Below are 19731 nucleotides of genomic sequence, written 5' to 3'. Positions count from 1 at the left end.
TCTTTCTAGTTTAATAATATCCTTTCTATAATAGGGTGACCAGAACTATACATCGTATTCAAAATGTGGCCGTACTAATGTCTTGTACAACTTCAACAAGACGTCCCAACTCCTGTATTCAGTGTTATGACAATGAAACCAAGCATGCCGAATGCCTTCTTCACCACCCTGTCCACCTGTGACTCCACTTTCAAGGAGTTATGAACCTGTACTCCTAGATCTCTTTGTTCCATAATTTTCCCCAACACCATACCATTAACTGAGTAGGTGCTGCCCCGATTTGATCTACTAGAATGTGTCACCTCACATTTATCTATATTAAACTCCATCTGCCATTCATTGGCCCCAAGGCCCAGTTGATCAAGATCCCGTTGCAATCCTAGATAACCTACTTCACTATCCACTATGCCACCAATCTTGGCGTCATCATCAAACTTACTTACCAATCCTTCCTAAATTCTCATCCAAATCATTAATATAAATAACAAATAACAGTGGACCCAGCACTGACCCCTGAGGCACACCGCTAGCCACAGGCCTCCAGTTTGAAAAACAACGCTCCACAACCACCCTTTGCCTTCTGTCATCAAGCCAATTTTGTATCCAATTGGCTACCTCACCCTGGATCCCATGAGATTTAACCTTATGCAACAACCTAGTATGTGTACCTTGTCAAAGGCCTTGCAAAAGACCACGTAGACAACGTCGACTGCACTGCTCTCATCTACCTTCTTGGTTCCCCCTTCAAAAAACTCGATCAAATTTGTGAGACATGATTTTCCACTCACAAAGTCATGCTGACTGTCCCTAATCAGTCCTTGCCTGTAGATCCTGTCTCTCAGAATACCTTCTCACAACTTACCCATCACAGATAGTAGGTTCACTTGTCTGTAGTTACGAAGCTTTTCCCTGCGGCCCTTCTTAAACAAAGGCACAACATTTGCTCCCCTCCAATCTTCTGGCACCTCACCTGTGCTGTCGACGATTCAAATATCTCTGCTAGGTGACCCACAATTTCCTCTTACAACGGCCTGGGATACATTTAATCAGGCCACGGGGATTTATCTACCGTGATGTGCTTTAAGACTTCCAGTACCTGTAGTGTGTACACTTCTCAAGACATCACTATTTATTTCCCAAGTTCTCTAACATCCATGCCTTTCTCACCAGTAAATACGATAAGAAATATTCAGTTAGGATCTCACCCATCTCTTGTGGATCTGCACATAGATGACCTTGTAGATCCTTAAGTGGCCCTACCTTCTCCCTAGTTACTCTTCTGCCCTTTATGTATCTTTGGATTCTCCCTTGCTTTACCTGCCAAAGCAATCTCATGTCCCTTTTTTGCCCTCCTGAGTTCTCTCTTAACTCTACTCCAACAACCTCTATATTCTTCAAGGGATCCACTTTATCCCAGCTGCTCTGCATGTCATTTTCCTCCTCCTTTTTGACCAGGCCCTCAGTATCCTGAGTCATTGAGAGTTTCCTACTTATACCAGCCTTGCCCTTCACCCTAAAAGGAATGTGCGTACCCTGAACCCTGGTTAACACACTTTTGAAAGCCTCCCATTTACCAGCTGTACCTTTGCCTGCCCCCTCTCTAGTCGGGCCATCCACATACTGAATGAACATTCCTCCTGAATAGCACCTTCCACCAGCGCAGATACACACATCTCGGTTGGGCATGTAAGTGGGTTACCCGGAGCCAATGTTTGGGAGGTGGATGCACCCTTGGTGGGGATTGGCATTGGTGTCTACTCACTTGAGCTGCCCGGTGTAGTTCATTGACCTTCTTCCTGCACTGCTGGCCAATCCACTTGGTCACACTAACTGTTTGAACTAACGGTTGCTACCACCTCATCCCAGGCAGCACTGGCTGCCTTGTGGCTCACCCTCCGGGATCCCCGGGGTAACAAGACATCCTTCCTGGCCTCCATCCCTTCCAGGAGCATCCCCAGGTCAGCGTCCCTGAATCTTGGGGCCAATCTCCTCGGCGCCATTGTTGTCTGGTGGCTGGGGTTGGCAGAGCAAGTGCAGCCTAAGTGCTGCTCGAGCTTGTTAGCTGGGGGGCTGGCGAGCGCGATCCTGGCGAATCCGCTGCCGAGGAGTTATTTATGGTGAGAAGCCCATGAGGCGTCCTTAAGTGGACCAATTAAGGCTGAATTTCATTTTGCTGGGCCGAGCGCCGGGAAACACGCGGCAATTCCCGCTCGCTACAACACTTGGAAATTATTCCAGAGAATCATGCCCATAGACTCAGTAGGCGAAACCGCGGATAAATCCTCTCTCAGTACTGCCGTGATATTCTCCCTAATCAAAAACGCAACTCCCCCTCCTCTGTTATCTTCTGTTCTATCTTTCCTCTTGCATCTGTACCCTGGAACATTTAGCTGCCAATTCTGCCCCTCCCTCAGCCATGTTTCAGTAATAGCTATAATATCCCAGTCCCATGTACCCATCCATGCCCTGAGTTCATCTGTCTTGCCCATCAGGCCTCTTGCATTGAAATAAATGCAGTTTAATCTAGACTTCCCTTGCTCTCTGCCCTGCTTTCTCAGACCATCTGTCCGTTCTTGTTTTGTGCACTCTCCCTGAGTTTTATTTCCCGCGTTGGGGCGGGAAGGTTTCATGGGAGGGGGGTGTCAACTCACGCGTGCGGCTCAGTGTAGGTCATTGACCTTCATGCTACTCTTAAGGCCAGTCGTCCTGGTCACGCTTCTCAAGCTGACGTCCGCTGCCACTTCACCCCATGCGCCACTTGTTGCCCTGTGGCTCACCCTCCGGGACCCTCGGGGGGAACAGGACATCCCTCCTTGTCTCCACGGCACCTAGGAGCTTCCCCAGGTCCATGTCTTCTAACCTTGGGGCCGGTCATCTCGATGCCTCCACTGCAAAATAAGTGTGGTTGGCTGAGCAAGTGCTGCCTCCATGCTTCTCGACCTTGTCTTAATTTTGAAAACATTTTATTAAGGTATTTATGATTTTATAACAGCAATTACAAATGTAAACATAACTCGGTAAATAACACCCCCTCCAACCAACAACCATACCCAGCCAACATGGCTTCCACGTACAGTTCCTCAGTCCCTCCTCCTCCACTCTCTGATCTTGCCCAAACTAAACTAAACTACCTCTCCCTACCCCTCTCATTTCCTGACCACCACTCCCCCTTCCCCCTTATTGTATCTGCTAACAGTTTAATTTTCCCCAAAGAAGTCGATAAACAGCTGCCATCTCTGAACGAACCCTAACGTCACACCACCGATCAACCATAACCCTTCTTAGGCCAGCCTCCAGCCCACGTCTCCTGCCTCTTCAGGCCCACCCCCAGGCGCCCACCGTCATCGACCCCCATTCTGTCGGCAGTCGCCAATCCCTCCCCTGTCAACAGATCTATACCCCGCTCCCTCTCCCTTCCCCCATAACAAAATCACAACCCCAACCCCCAACAACAAACTTATCACCTGCTCGCTCCCCCCACTGCGCTTCTGTGAGCTAGCGCCGAGCATCCAACCCCACACTGACCCCCCCCCTACTGATCCCCCCCCCCCCGCTTAACCAACTTACATATGCAAATATTACAATCCCCAACAAACCCAAAGAAGAAAAATCCACCCACCATCCCCCATTAAGAGCAAAGTCAACCCGCAAACAAAACTGAGCAACGGCCCCAAACTTAGTACCAAATAATACATAACAAAACCAAAAGAAAAAGAAGTTTAACAGCAATTCGAAAGCATAACTACTCGGCCACAAGTTCAATGTCCCCCATCTCCTGCCAGTCCCTTGTCCCTGACAAAGTTCACCGCCTCTTCTGGCAATCGGAAGTAAAGTTCCTCATCTGTGACCCACAAATGCGCTGGGTACAGCATGCCGAACTTCACCCTCTTAAAGAGGGCTGATTTCGCTTTATTGAAACTCGCCCTTCTATTGGCCAGTTCTGCGCCCATGTCCTGATAGACGCTCAGCTCGTTGCCTTCCCATAAGCAACTCCTCGTCTGCTTGGCCCACCTCAATATCTGTTCCTTGTCCAGGAACCGGTGCATTCGTATCATCATCGTCGGCGGCGGCTCGTTCCTCAGTGGCTTTCTCATAAGCGCCCTGTCCACCTCCCAAGGGTCGAGCAAACGCAACTTCTCAAATATGCGCGCCACATATGCACCGGCATCCGATCCCTCGCTGCCCCTCCGGCAGGCCGATAATCTGCAGATTCTGTTTGCGCGATCTGTTCTCCAGACCCTCCACTTTATCTTGCAGCCTTTTCTGATGGTCCTTCATCAGCCCCATCTCCACCGCTATCGCGGCTAGCTGATCGGTGTGCTCAGCTACCGCCCCTTCCACCTTCTGACCCTGGGTTTCCAATCTATGCTCCATACGATCAATCCCCGCCTTTATCGGATCCACCTCCCTTGCCAGGTCTTCCAGATATTCTTTTCTCTGCTCAGCAAATTTCTCATGGAGAAAGGCCACAAGTTGCTCTGTCGACCACTGGGTTGGCAGTTTTGGTCCCTGACCTCTTGACCTTGTTAGCGAATTGGCTGGCTAGCCTTCATTTGTGATGTGAAGTCCGTGGGTCCTCGTTAAATGGACCAATTATTGCAGACCGTAACACATTAAGTGGACCATCCTCTGCCCCCCCCAAACCAATGTGAACCGCACGTGCGGCGAACGGTGCCTCTAGACTCTCCTCGTTAAGTTGACCAAATATTACGTTGCCGGGTTGAGTGCCGGGAAGCTCGATGCAGTTCCCGCTCTCTACCACACTTAGAAATCTTCCTTGAGAATCGTGCCCTAAGTGTCATTTGATAGCGGTGGGGAACGAGCTGGCAGGAAACTCCCTGAAAGATCCGCCACAATTGAACTCAAAATTTTTCCATTAAATTCTGCCTCCGCCCAATGTATCTCTCAACTCTCAATGATATCATCACAAGTCCCACAGTAACAACTGCTTCTGAAACATATTGAAGATTTAAATTAAGTAATGAAGAATAAAAGAATGGCCTAGCAATATGTTGAAGGAGGATGCTGGTATTTTCAGTATAGCACTCACGTTTTACCTCAAAAGTCTCTAAACCTGGAAGGAGGAATTGGATATGCAGAAGCTGGATGGGTAGAGAAAGGTATAAAATTTAATAATACACTTGGGAAGCTAATTACATTGGATTAACAATTAAAATACAATTGCAGTGGCACGGGAAATGTTTTGATTGTCATGTCCATAGTCAACTGAATTATTTTGTTGCCCAATCTTATGTTGTGAAATTTCAAACAAAATGTTTAAAAGTGCTTAAATCATTACTTTTAATAATTCATCATGCTTTAATGTTCATATTTGGATGGGGAGAACGTGTTAAGTTCTTCAATATTTTAAACTGGATGGAATTAATAGAAATTAATGGATTTTTGCTGAGGAAGGTATATATGGGATTAAAAAACTGATGGTAAGGCCAAAAATGTTATATCGCATGTCAAACAGTTTTATAGACATGATTGCTTTAATGGATTTTTGTTAGATAAATAAATATCGATCGGTGGGCATTTTGTTGGTTGATGGCAGATTTATTAATGTGGTTAGTGAATGAATAACTTAACACTAGTATGAATGGACAAAGCAGAGATGAGTTCATAAATTAATTTATATCATGGTGTTAAATATTGTATTTTATTAAAGTCTAGGCAAAATTTGTGGTCGTAAAAAGAATAATGCTTCAATTTTTAATGACCATTGGTACATAAAGTTTGATAATACATCCATGCAAATAAATGTGTTTTGGAGCATATATGGATGATAGGGAGGTCTATTGTTGACACTATTAAAACTCAAGATTGTGTTGTATATTTGCCTGAACTTTTATGCAAATGTTATATTGAAGTTTAGTGTTTGAAATATGCAAAAGAAAATGGGTAAGTTTGGTAATCGTTCTTTAAGTCTACATAATTACAAGGCGTGTTACCCAAAGTTTATTGATCTGAGTTTGCAATTGTGGACATGGCAAATAGAGCTCATAGAATTGAGAATTGCAAGTTATAAGAATTTTAGGCTGAAGAGTCTGGGTGAGATCTTCCAGGAAATGGCCAACGGCCAAGTGCAGGAAAAGAGGCATGGAGCCCACTGATAGCAATGGTAGCTTCTCCCACCGTATAGTGTGGCACTTAGTGCCAACAATTTTCATCCATGGTTTCCATGCTGTATCAGTAGCAGGGAAGCCTCTGAATTGCCCGCCCCACCATCACCTCAGTACTGTAATCAGTTATATGATTTAAATGCTGCACCATGGGAAGTGATGTATTTCAAGAACCTGCCCCCAGGCTATCGGATGCCTCCTTCGAGACGCTTGGTGCTGTAGAGATCAGTCGCGATATGTTGTATCCGCACTCGGGAAGAAAACCAGCCAGCAAGGTCACCAACCAGGTCATGAGTACCAATGCCCTACGGAAGGCATCCTCAAGAACAGTGCTTTTCACACTTGGCAGTCTTCCCCCGGTACACTGGAGTCCCTGACCAAACCCCCCACCCCCCAGTACACTGGAATCTCTATTTCTTCTTTCCTCCCCCCAGTACCCAGTCCCCTGGAGTCTTTCTCTTCCCCCCCCCCACCCCCACCTCCCCCAGGTACCTTAGTGTCTCCCCCCCCCCCCATCCCCGGTATCCTGGAGTCTTTCCCTGCAAGTGTTAACTCGGTCTCCCACCAATGTTGCCCCAGTCGTCCCCTAGTCAAACCTGTGTCACCCCCGACTCAAAGGCTGGTTACCCGCAGTCAGAGACGGGTCCCCCAAATCAACCCCTTAACATGAGGAACGGCTCTATGAGCACTGCACTTGCCTCCTAGATCACCTCGGAGGGGTGCTTGGTAGTTGCACACCTTTTGAATCCGGCCATGATGTGCGCCATTTTGTCATCACGCCATCCTGGATGATGAGGACCGAGGAGGATATGATTCCGGCGTTTCGATCTGATAATAGATACAAATTTATTGCAGTGATCCCGACATTGATCGCTGGAAATCACGGCCTGGCACGGATGGGGAGGGGACGATCACCGTTAGCGTTCACGCTGATGTAAAACATGACTTCGCCCTTCCCACAATAATTTCCATTTCCATTGTTGAACCTACTCAACGCTAATCGGATTGGAAAATCCCGGCCATTACTTTGGGCACTGACCTGTCTGTATTGGGGACAGCCTTGGGGAAATGGAGGCACTGGGAAGCGAACTGAGGCTGATGGCACCTGCAAGCAAGGGTCCTTTTAAAAAATTTAGTTGCTGCATGAAGCCTACATTAAAAAAAGTTATTTGTGCTACTGTACACACCTGTTATTCATACCAGAACAAGGCCTGCGGAGTACCATTCATGTCGCTGAGGTTGTGGACCTGCGCAGCGTAGCCGGAACATTGCCAGGATCTTAATGTTGAGTGATATATTCATTTTACTCTATTGAAGAGTTAATTATCACTTGCAAGGATCTATACATGAAACAAGTATTCACACAGGCAAACTGCATTCATTTGTGGTTATTTGATTCATAAATATAGATCTGCAAATGCCCCTATATTTGTTTTAGTAACAAATCTATCGTGCACTTCCTTATTACTGTGAAGTTGGCTAAATTCATGAATATATAGTGAGTGCACAGTTGTAATCAGTGCATGACTTTTTAAAGTGCATGACTTTCCAAGTCTCTACTTTCACATATAGCACCACCTGCCCCGCCATGTGGCAGAGTCTGCAGGTCACGCATTGGACAATCAGCCATCTCTAAACCCATCGAACCGTAATGGTAGCAAGTCACCTTCAATCCCGAGAGTACCGCCTAAGAAGAAAGACTTCCCTATATTTTCTCCCTGAAGTATATCAAAAATATTCCTGTACATGTTTGTATCACAATTTTGGATTAACGGCGTTAGGTCAATGTTGATAACAGAAAAGCCTTGCGTCAACATTTATCTCTCACGCTATAATGAACAAGCCCCTCACACTAGATGGCATTGTCGCACCTCTCTGACTTCATCACTCTGCTGTATTTTTGCAACACATACAATAAGTTAATGAAATCCTTCAAATATGTTCCTTTTGTTTTCAATTGTAACACAAATGTTATTTCCAATACGTTGCTTGATTCTGCTACAAAACAAGATATTTTCACCTTCCTCGTGCTTCCTTCCTGCTTGGATTTTCCTCTTCAGGATCTCCTATCTGCCTCTACAGCCATCTTCCCAGCTCAATGAAACAATTCTATTAGGCACAGATACTTACCTAGGAATTCATTCTAATGTTAAGTTAGCTCAGAATCTTAAGCACAAACCCCAGTTTAAATAATCTATAATTCTTTAATAAATATGTAATTCTGTTGGTATAACAAAACTTATTATTTGAAAACCCATTTAAAAAGAATTCTGGGGTAAATTTTTCAACCCCACCTGCTGCTGGAATCATTACGATGGGACGGACAATTTAACGGACCATTAAAAGGTCCGTTGGCCTTGAGTTTAAATTTCCGGTGCCTGGGCGGGAAGGAGTGGAAAATTCTGCTCCATCTATCTGCAAAACCAGTTAAAATAATCAGTTTGTATTGTTACAACACTTTGCAGGAAAAAGAACCCCCTTTCTGATTACAACGCCAAAAGATTGGTGGCTCCCAAACATTTGAAATGTCCCAAATCCTTATCGTTTTAATCACTAATGTTTTCCACATTAAACATTTTTTGGTACATCAAATTATAACATATTAATCACTCGACATGATTTGTATTATAGAAAATCCTGATTATGATGCATATTTCTGATCACTAGTTTAGCTTTTTATGTCAACACAATGGAAATTATTGCTTTCCGAACTATATGTAATGAGGAAACTGTATCTATGCATATGAGCACTTTATAATAAATCGTACATAAAATGTACCAAATATACCTGAATAGATCTCGTGTAAAATACCATTGAATATAGCACGAGCTATATGAAGGTGATACTGCAGTTAGCACTGCTGCCTCACAGCACCAGGGACCTAGGTTTAATTCTGGCCTTGGGTGACTTCCTTTGTGGAGATTGCACATTCTCCCCGTGTCTGCATGGGTTTCCTCCAGGGTCTCTGGTTTCCTCCCAGTATCCAAGATGTGCAGGTTAGGTGGATTGGCCATGCTAAAAATTGCCCCTTAGTGTCCAAAGATGTGCAGGTTAGGTTACGGGTTAGGGTGGGGGAGTGGGCCTAAGAAGGGTGCTCTTGAAGGGGGTTGGTGCAGACCCGATGGACCAATTGGTATCTTTCCGCACTTTAGGGATTCTATGGATTAAATGTGAGCTGTTGTAATTTAAAATAGGAATGAAGTAGAAATTGGACATTGTCGTGTCTGTTTTATGCTTATAGTTACACACACTGTCCCCAGGGGCATATTCCAATAGAAAGCAAAATCAGATTGGATTTAAAATGATCTGCCATTCCATTCCTGTCAGCTTCCCCACTGGGAAGGTTCGGTTATAATTACCCCCACATATATATATTTTTTTGCAATCCTTATCTTCTGTTTAACTTTGGTCACATGCCGTTATTAGATTCTCGTCTCTGAGTTGCAAGATTACAAATTCAAGTCGTACTCTAGGACTTGAGGACAAAAATCAAGGTTGACACTGCAGTACTTAAGGAGCTGTCAGGTTTTTAATGTCTCATCTTTCAGAGGAGCCATTGAACCACACAGGTGAACATTGAAGATCCCTGCCATTATTACAAAGAAGACCAGATGAAAACCCAGCATCCTGGCCAATATTTGTTCCTCATCCGCCATTACAAAAACTGATCATCTGGTCATTATCACATTGTTATTTGTGGGAGTTCGGTGAGTGCAAATTGGCTGCTCTGTTTCATACATAACAACATTGACGACACTGAAAAGTACATCATTAGTTGTAAAGTGCCTTGAGCTGTCTGGATGTTGTGAAAGTGCTTTCCCCAAGAAGTAATTTTTCCAGTCTGCTGTATTATTATTTTGTTCACTGTAAGGTCAATTGTTTAGGAGTTATTCTCTGTTTGAAGTTGCGATCATCAACTTGTCAGCATTCATATTCACAGGATTGTTTGATTTACCTATCCAAAAACGGATATAGATTTTTAATGATGAACATGGTGGAAACTGTCCCGATCCCTTCGCCACCGTCCATATGAAATCTATTTCTGCCAATTCTTCTGGGTTTTTTTTTCATTCGATGATTTACCTGTGTGAATATCTGACCAGTGGGTGTGTTTTGCAATAGTCATTTTACAAAATGTTGGCGAGGATACTGTGGCCACTTAAGATGTATATAAGCAATTTGTTTCACATTTGGAGAACTATTATTGTATGAAAACAACTAGATGAGCAACGAGAAAAGCATTTGCTATCTTGCATTGCTTCTGCTAATGGAAATAATAGCAACCAAATGAGACAAAATGAATGTTATCGAATGGTGATTACCAATAGGGCAACCTCCTGACCCCAGCTTTCCCCAAACACTATATGACTGGTTCCAATGACTGGCATATGTTCAATGTGGTACATAGTCAATAAATACCAGATTCAATGCCACTTAAATTGCTCTAGGTAAAACTATTTTTTGACCAATTACAGAACGTGTCTGAATTGTTGGTAGATCAAAATAATATATCTGTCAATTAATTAATCCTTTTCTTTTGTATTTTGCTCATTGATTAAATGGAGATAATTGGAGTCTTAAACATAAATATCCCTGAAATCTGAAGTTGATCCTTTGGTCCATAATCAGATACAGTGGCACAGTATGTCTCAAACTCTGCAGATCTTGACATATAAAAAACTTTCCTGTCACTTTCTAATTGAAAAGCTTTTTCATCAATCCCAGTTAATCCTAAATTGAATGCTAAAAGGAAAATATGAACTGGTATTTTTTAAATTATAGTTCAGTCTTGTGTCAAACAAAGTTTACAATTTTAACTGTTTCAGATTGTTCATATAATATTTATATGATTAATACTTCAGAATCTCCTTCAGTGTCTTTGTAACCTCAGTGAGTTTAATTTCTACCAATAAAGCATGTCTGATCCATCGGTTCCAATGCAAAGTATGATAACTCACCTTTCCTTCATCTTAAATAAAAGCAAAGGATTGAGGATATTGGAAACCTGAAATAACAATAGAAAATGCTGGAATCAGTCACTTGTCAGGCACCATTTGAGGGAAAGAGAACCGGAGTTAATGCTTTAAGTCAATGATCTTCCATCAATTCTAAATTACGGAAATTACATCACATAAGAACACTGACATCCTTTGAGTAGTAGGCCATAAATTCTGTGGAGAGGCACTGGGCCTCAACTGAAGCGAGAGTAACATCTGTGGGATAGTTAGTGCTCTCAATGGACATTGGATGTAGAAAGTTAACCTTGGGAAGGAAAGTTAAGACACGGTCAATGAAGTACGTTTTAAGGAAATTCTTAAAGCTGGAAAATAAATGGTTGCAACTTTCGCTTTTCCAGCTCCTGTCATTTACAATCTTCTGGAACAAACAACAAAATGTTGCTATGAGAGTTAAAGCAACAAAGTCATTTTTGCTGGCCATACTGTGAGAGAATATTTCTGTCTACTCTTGATTGCTTCCCATTCTGAGTATCCTTCAAAAAAGATGTTTGAAAAGAAAAAAAATATTGGAGTAATATTTCTGTCCCTCTTGCTGTTTTTAAGAAGTATTTTGCTACCCCTATTGGTTACTCCAATATTTCTCAATTTCAAATCGTTGCTTATCTTACCATCTTCACCTTTACCATTGCAACTTTCTTCAAATTGCAGATCATGTGTTGTTGCAGCAGAATAATGGAGTTGATCGTTCTGAGGAGGAGAAAATGCCAAACTTGCACATACTGGGTGTCCTTTTCCTGAACAAGTATCTGAGTTGCGCTTTCAACCTCCTTCTAATCCTACAATTGTAAGCAATTTCTCTTCTTTTAAAAAACATTATTTTGTCCAAACAAAATGGGAACTATTATAAGGTCCAGAAAGGAGTCATGGCAGGAACATTTTCAGAAAAATAAAAACTATCGGCAGATTAGATTCTAAAACTAAGTGTCATCGATGGCACTACCTAATCTGGGCTGCATGTAGAATTATTGTTCAACATTTTTGAGTCTATTTAAATATTACCCCCAATTGTTCCATATGTTGTGCTTTAGATTGATCACATAATGGAATCGAAACCTTGTGAGCCTTTGGTAACTTGCAATGGAAGCAAACAGTAAATTCTATTTGGTAATTGCTATGAGCTACAAGAGAATCTTATGCCACAATATTTCACTGAAATCTTTTAAACTGGTAGAATACCACTAATAGACATTGACAGCAAAATTTGATAAGACTCGAAAATGGGTGCAAGGATCATGATGTGCTTGTTACATTAGGTTGCTTGCTGCACAAAGCAAATCCCAAAGGACACCTTGGCTTGATGGTTAATGCTTCTCTCCTAGAATGTGGCATGTATTTTGAGGAAGCAAAGGCCAAGATGTATGCCGCCAATCTCCCATTATCTGAATCATAACTGAACTCAAGCTCAGAGTGGTGTGCCACTCATCACGGACCATCAATCATCACAATAAGAGGCAGCACCACCACAGTGAGGTACATACAGAATAATTTGCGCTTCTGAATCTTTCATTGCACAATTATAAAGTTATCATCAGTCTATGACACATACACATGCTATTAGTAGTTATAGTCCGGCAGATGTCAATTGCTGCGCAAGCTAAATCCCAAAGGGAAACTTCGCCCACGCATGATCATTTTTTGGTATTCTGACAAAGAGAAGATAGGTTTACTGAATTCAGAAGCCACAAATTCCAGTACCACTTTTGGAATTTTGACCATTAAATTAAAATATGCATCGACAAAAGAAAATAAAAGTTAAATCCACAAAATGGCATTTACATAAAATTAGTCTTAGAAAACATTCTCTCAAAAAGGCGTCATACTTGGTCAGACTCACAACGTTAGGGAAATAAAAGTAGTTTTAAGGGATTTATATTTGTAATGGTAAACATTAGAAATAAGGGATTGTTTTCAGTGTGTTTAAGTATGTGTGGGAGTTGGTTATGTTCCAACTGTGTTTCTATTGCACTTAGAGAAGGCTACGTTGTGAAGAATAAATAATAGACTTGAGCATGTGGGTGTTGCTTAGCAACTGGGGCCTTGTAAGATAGAGAAACTGTTAAATTTTGGTGTAGCTAATTTTATAGCAGTTGAAGATAGGTAGTGAGAGAAAAGGCAGCTCTCACAGCTCTGCTAGAAGCAGTTGGTTTAGAAGGCTAGAGAGGGAACATCTCAACATTGCTAGAAGAAAAGCCATACTATGGAGTAATGCTGAGAAAACAAGTGCAAAGATCTGAAGAGTAGACAGTTAAGAAAACTAGAGATCTGAAGAAAGGTTTCCAAGAAGTCCGAGGTTAAAAGTACGAAAACAGAGGACTGTTCAGTAAAGAGAGACTGAGCTGAGAAGAAGGCAAAGACACTAGAAGGATATCTGCAGTGATTTTCAGGTTTGTGAGATTTTACTATAGCCTGTGGAACATCAGTCGAAATAACTATGGAAATCAGTGGCTGGATCTTGGAATTTGTGTAAAAGCAGTTAAGACAAAGAATTTTTGTGTTAATGAGACCATTGTAGTTTAAGATGTACTTTGTAATCCATGTTAATCTTCAAATCTGTGTATTTTTGTTAAGCTAAGGGGGAGTATTATAATCCAATATTATCAAGTTTAATACTTTTTTTCTTGTTGATAAAACTAATTAGAGGTCCTGTGACTCTACTCCTCCAGATTTTATTCAAAAAATAAATAAAAGTTACCACCTCTTGAGCTAGGGATCTTCCCGTCCAGTTATAACATCAGTGGGATCATAACAGCAGATAAACACCCTTTAAGCAAGAATCCATCATAGATGTTTATCCATTAAAAAATCCAGTAATATTGCCACAAGGCAAATCCCAGGAAAAGTATATTACATGACTTCTCACTCTCCTATTCTGCTGTGGTAATTTAAGAACACCAGTCTGTTTTTGCAGCCTCAAAACAGTTATGGCTTAACTGGTTTCTGATTTAAACTGCACCTCTTCCAGCCAGAGCTGTTGCTAGCAGATCTTTTTCATCACACAGTCAACCCAAGGAGTTCTCACAGCCACACCAAATACATCTCTCAACATCTCTTCTTAAGTACCCTTTTTCTCTTTGTTCTTTGATTCCATTGTCCTTAGTCCCTCTTTGAAACATAACTTTCCCTGAATACATAATGCAATCTTCTCCCCATTTCCATCTCTTATGGGTCAAATAAAATGTAATAACCTCTACCTGCTTACTTACGAAACCTTTGCAAATTGTAAAAGTATTTTTACTGTCCTTTGAAATTTATCATCTGTAAACACTAAACCCTATCTCCTAAAGAAAATTTTCACCCTTTGCTTGCTTACATACAGAAAGTTCACTTGCACTCTTTTCAAATCTCTAACCCTACCTTACAACCTGGCCGCAGCTTAATTGAATTAGTTTTATACAAGCAGAGCTACAAGCCTGGTTCACGCAAAAAACGCCAAAAATATTTTATAATAATAACATCCCTCATCACAGAGTGAAGAAATAACAACTGTGGAAATATCCTTCAAGCAGAGGTTTAAAAAAATGTTTATGAAAGCATCAAATCTGAAATAAGAATAGAAAATGCGAGAAAAGTAAATTAGATCCATCAAAGCTAAAAAAGAAATGCCAGGTTACGGTTTCTGGTAGTTGCATCAGGTGAAGTCCCTTTGGTTAATTCTAATGATGGGTCTGTAGCTGAAGTGATAACTTTACTTTTCAGAGATTGACAAACCAGAGTTCTTTCATGTTTTCAGTTATGTGTTTTTTATAAGATTGCAAGGTCTTGCAGTCCCACAATTCTTGATAAAATATGATAGAAAACACTGGGGAATTTTCAGACTATTTATTTTAATTCCGTGCTGCAGTTCTTTAATGGCCTATTTAAGTTTGGAGTATTAGCCTCACCTTGACTGGAAAATGAATAAAAGCAATATTCTCAGAAAGGTTTTAAAAAACATTATTCTGTCACTTTATGGTTTATTGTTGTTGCACTGAAACCAGAAAAAAACTATAAATGGCTACACTGCAGCACTTTCAGACAGGATAACATGTCATTCCTATTCTTCTGAGGGAACACAAAAGAAAATTCTGCCTGTGACATGAAAACTGAGTCTTTTTGTCTGCTTTTTTGATATTATCCCAGTCTGGCCAGCATTTCAAAGTTCAAAAGCTGTGGAAAGATTTTCCGAAATATTAAAAATTAGCATGCTCACTAACACTTCCACAAACCTGTGAGTGCGCTTGGCCAGATAACTGCCTGGAAGGAATCACACGGGCCTTGTTCCAGTGGCCAAAAAAAAAGAAACTTGAAACATGTCATGCGTTGAAATAACTGGCTGTGCTGAAATAACTGGCCACGCACAGCAACAAAACCTTGCAGAGAACATTGCTGACTGCTATTCTCAATTATTTAACTGCAGATTGGGCGAGATTCTCCCCAAAGATTTCTAAGTTCATTTGTGGCGGGTTTTTCAGGGAGTTTCCCGCCGGCTCTGCTGGCATGTTCCCACTCTGCTATTCAATGACACGTAGTCACTTTCTTAGGCCTTGGGAAGATTGTCACCAGTTTAGGCCACACTTAGAATCTTTTTTAGCACTTAGGAGCTGAACTCCGAGATCGAGCCACCATTTTGAAGGGGTGCCTGATCTCTAAGTGTGGGCCCCCCACATCCCCACCCAAGGGCAATGTCATCTCCCACACACATGGGCACTACCCCACACCCCCCAAGTGAGAACACCCCGCTATGGGGTCCCTGGGAGCCCTTTCTCTTCAGCCCTCCCCCAAGCCATCTTTCAGCACCCCCTCCCTTCCAGGACTCCAACCTGTCACCTCCCACACCTCCCAGAGGCCCCTAACCTTCCCTGCACACCCAACCTTCAACCCCCCCCTCCATCCTCCTTTCATGGGCATGGTCTCCCACGGGCCCTGACCCTTGACAGTGCTGCCCTAGCACCAGTGCACCCTTGCACTGGCACCCAGGCAGTGCTCCGGCCAGTGGGGGAGCAGGTGCCCACCGTCACCACTCCATGGGACGGGTCAGGGTTCCTCACGTTCGGTGCCCAGAGAGCACTGGGCTTCACGTTGGGATGGAGGGCCAACTGGTTCAAGCCCCGGGTGTCTCTGCATCATCTGGCTCTGGCGGCTTCCAATGGTCCGCACCCTCGGCGATGCTCCTCAGTGACTGGAACAAGCTCTGGAGCGCCTTGGCCATGCCCATCTGAGAGGGGGACATGTCTCGCAAAATTTCATCAAGGTCAGCCTGGTGCTGGGTGACATCTCCCAGATAGGCAGTCATTCTGCCGAGGCCCTCAGCCATGGCCGTCACCGACTGCGTAATGCCTTGGGCACCTTCACTCATGGTGCCAATGTCGTGTACAAGGCTCTCCATTGTGGTCTCCAGCCTAGCAGTGTCGGCCTCGGTGCCACTCATTGCCGGCGCCACCTCCTGCGCCCGTAGCCTCTGAGACTCCTCCAAGCTGCTATGTATCTGCTGGAGCAACGCTGACATCTCCCTCTGAATGTCCCGGCCACTCCCTATCATCTCCATTAACTCCGGGTAAACCACTTCAATAAGCTCAGCATCAGGCTGGGACACAGCTGGGTCCTGGGATAAAGCAGCCCTCCAACTGCTGTCTTGCCTGGGGGTTCCTGCCTCCACTGATATACATCATCAGCGGCTGTGTGGTGCTCACCAGATTGCGCCCCCAAAACCTGTCTACAAACATGTCCCACCGAGTTATGTGTATCTGCGCTGGTGGGGGCTGGGGATGACAGTTGTTCCGCGACCACAGTGGCATCCTCGGAGCACTCCTCCGCGATGTTCTCCTCGGAGTCAGGAGAGGGTGCCACCCGGGATGGACTGGGCGCCTGCAGGGGCCCGAAGCCATACCAGCCACTCAGAAGAAGACCACCAAGTGTCTCCCGAACCAATGTGTCCTTCATGGAGCTGTCCAACGTCATCTGCAATTGAAGACCTGTGCCATGTGCTGGCGGACTTGCATCACATGGCAATAGAAGGCATCCGCTTCCTGTGACCATCAAGATCACAGCAGCCTCAATCTTTACTCCACGTGGTCCTTCCAGGGCTTCACGGGCAACCTCTGTGGTATTTATAGGCACCTGCCCATAAGTGCATCCGAGAGATCTGGGATGCACTGTATGCACGGTTTCTGTACTACATCTACTTTGACTTGGAGCAGGCCCAGCAGGATGAGAGTGCGAGTGAGCTAGCAGGATAGTCAGTGTGCTACAGGTGCAGAGAGTGATAGATTGCACCCATGTAGCTCTCCGACCCTGTGACACCGGGGAGTTCCCTTCATCAACTGATTATTGCATTCAATCCCAAGTGTTTCAGCATTACATTCTTTTATCTTGCAAATACAACATGCACCAGGATAAATGGAAAACTGGCGACGAAGAATGGATCAGAAACAAATTGTTTTCCTCGGTGAAAAGGGAAATTGAAGCTTTCGACAGTTGAGGCAGATCAACAGTAAGCCGCGATCGTACCTCACACCTGGCATCAGTAAGGGTGTTGGGCATAAATTTTTTTAAAAAGGGCCCAAACCTTAAATTTAAACAGGCATCCCGAGGCGTTCAGGCTGCAGAGCTCACCATGTGCAGTAGAATAAGTCACGGAGTAGAGTGGGACAGAGAAAACATTTTCTTGCATCAGAAGCTGCTATTAGTGGCTTATTCAACATCATGAACTAGATCAGTAATATGAGGGAAATTGCAAGCAGATCCCAATACCACTGAAAAATGGCAGGAACATTTGGCGCCATATAGGGATCTCATTTGAGAAAGATTCTGAAAATTGGAAATATATGCAGAAAGGTTTCGCTACTATAAGTTAGCCAACAAGATTTCAGAGGATATTATCGTCCCTGCTTTCCTTAGTACCATTGGCAGTAAAACTTTTAATTTACTCCGAAGATTAGTCCAGCCGGATAAACCCGATGACCAGACTTATTTAAAAAAAAAAAATTTAGAGTACCCAATTCATTTTTTCCAAATAAGGGGCAATTTAGCGTGGCCAATTAATCTACCCTGCGCATCTTTTGGGTTATGGGGGCGAAACCCACGCAAACGCGGGGAGAATGTGCAAACTCCACACGGGATCGAACCTGGGACCTTGGCGCCATGAGCCAGCAGCACTAACCACTGTGCCACCGTGCTTCCCTCGGTGACCAGACTTATAAAGAATTGGTTAAGATACCCCAGGGCCATTATTCATCTAACCCATTAATAACCGTGGAGCGGTTTCAGTCTCACAAAGGAATCAGCGAGAATGGGAGAATATTGCTTGGTCTGTTGCGACCCTAAAGCGCCTCACAAAGTATTGTGAAAATGGTGACTCTCTGGATGATACGATTGAAGACCACTTGGTTTGCGGCTTGAGGAATGAAGCCATTCAGAGGAGATTGCTAACAAAATGAAGTTTAAACCTGAAAACAGCCTTTGAGAAACTCGTTTTGATGGAGCGTGATGTTAAAGAGGCTCCTCAACAAAAAAAAAAAGAATTTAAAAAAAAGTTTTTTTTTTAAAAAAAGAGGCTCCTCAACTCGGAGCTGGCATAGCAGACACCACCAGTGTTGGCTGGGGTACCACGCATTGCCAGGACCAGTTCCTGCGACAGAAGTCTTTGGAATGCCTCTATTCAGCCTTGCAGTTGCAGGAGTGTCACTGACAGCTTCTCCTGGTATTCTCACTGAGGGATGAATGTTCGAGAGGCACAGCACCTGGCTGGGGCACAGCTGAATCTTGGGATCCAGCAGACCTCTGATTGTCCGATCCCTGGGAAGCTCCTGCCTCCACCTGATGTGCATCAGAAGCAGTGTTTGCCAGATAGTGACCCAGAAGCATGTTTGCTCAGGTTGCCCACTAAGGTGTGTGTCTCTGTGCTGGTGGATGGTGCAGGAGAAACAGTGACGCTGCTTAGATGATCTCCTCCAAGGTCGGGTCAAGAGTGAGCGGTGGGACATTGCTGTTCACGGTCCAGGCTGATCGGGTGATGTTCCTGCAAGGAAAGAGATATGGTACTACTACATGAGCAGGTCAGTGGTCTAGGATACATTTTTAAAAATATATATATTTTATTCAAGATTTTTGGCCAAACATAACAGTACGTAGTATTTCTTTTACACAACAATAAAGCAATATAAATAACAGTGGCCAGTTTTAAACAAATAAATAAATAATATATAAACAAAAACAAAACTGAATGGCAACTGCCTTGTCCAAAATAAATACTCTCCAAAAATACAATCCAACAATCCAATATACAATTACCTATCACAACTACCTATACATATTATACATATACAATAACATCTCTGAGAGTCCGTCCAATTCCTCCCCGCCACCCCCTTCCCCCCCCTCCCTTCCCCCCCCTCCCCCCTGGGTTGCTGCTGTTGTCTACTTCTTTTCCATTCCCTCTATCTTTCTGTGAGGTAATCGACGAACGGTTGCCACCGCCTGGTGAACCCCTGAGCCGAACCCCTTAACACGAACTTAATCCGTTCTAACTTTATAAACCCTGCCATGTCGTTTATCCAGGTCTCCACACCCGGGTGTTTGGCGTCCTTCCACATTAACAATACCCTGCGCC

The 19731-nt window shown here is 43.5% G+C and overlaps 1 protein-coding gene across 1 annotated transcript in view; it reads left to right on the top strand.

The window, feature by feature from the left end:
* LOC140389035 (uncharacterized) overlaps nt 1-19731 on the top strand; it is a 338021-nt gene that overhangs the window by 139004 nt on the left and 179286 nt on the right. The window contains exon 6 of the mRNA XM_072473199.1: nt 11793-11928. Coding sequence (XP_072329300.1) covers nt 11793-11928 — 136 coding nt within the window. The remainder of the gene's footprint in view (nt 1-11792; nt 11929-19731) is intronic.

Source organism: Scyliorhinus torazame, chromosome 14 (assembly GCF_047496885.1).
Source record: "Scyliorhinus torazame isolate Kashiwa2021f chromosome 14, sScyTor2.1, whole genome shotgun sequence".
In the NCBI taxonomy this organism is placed as follows: Eukaryota; Metazoa; Chordata; class Chondrichthyes; order Carcharhiniformes; family Scyliorhinidae; genus Scyliorhinus; species Scyliorhinus torazame.
Note: the sequence above shows the minus strand (reverse complement) of the source record. Positions and strands in the feature narration are given on the sequence as shown.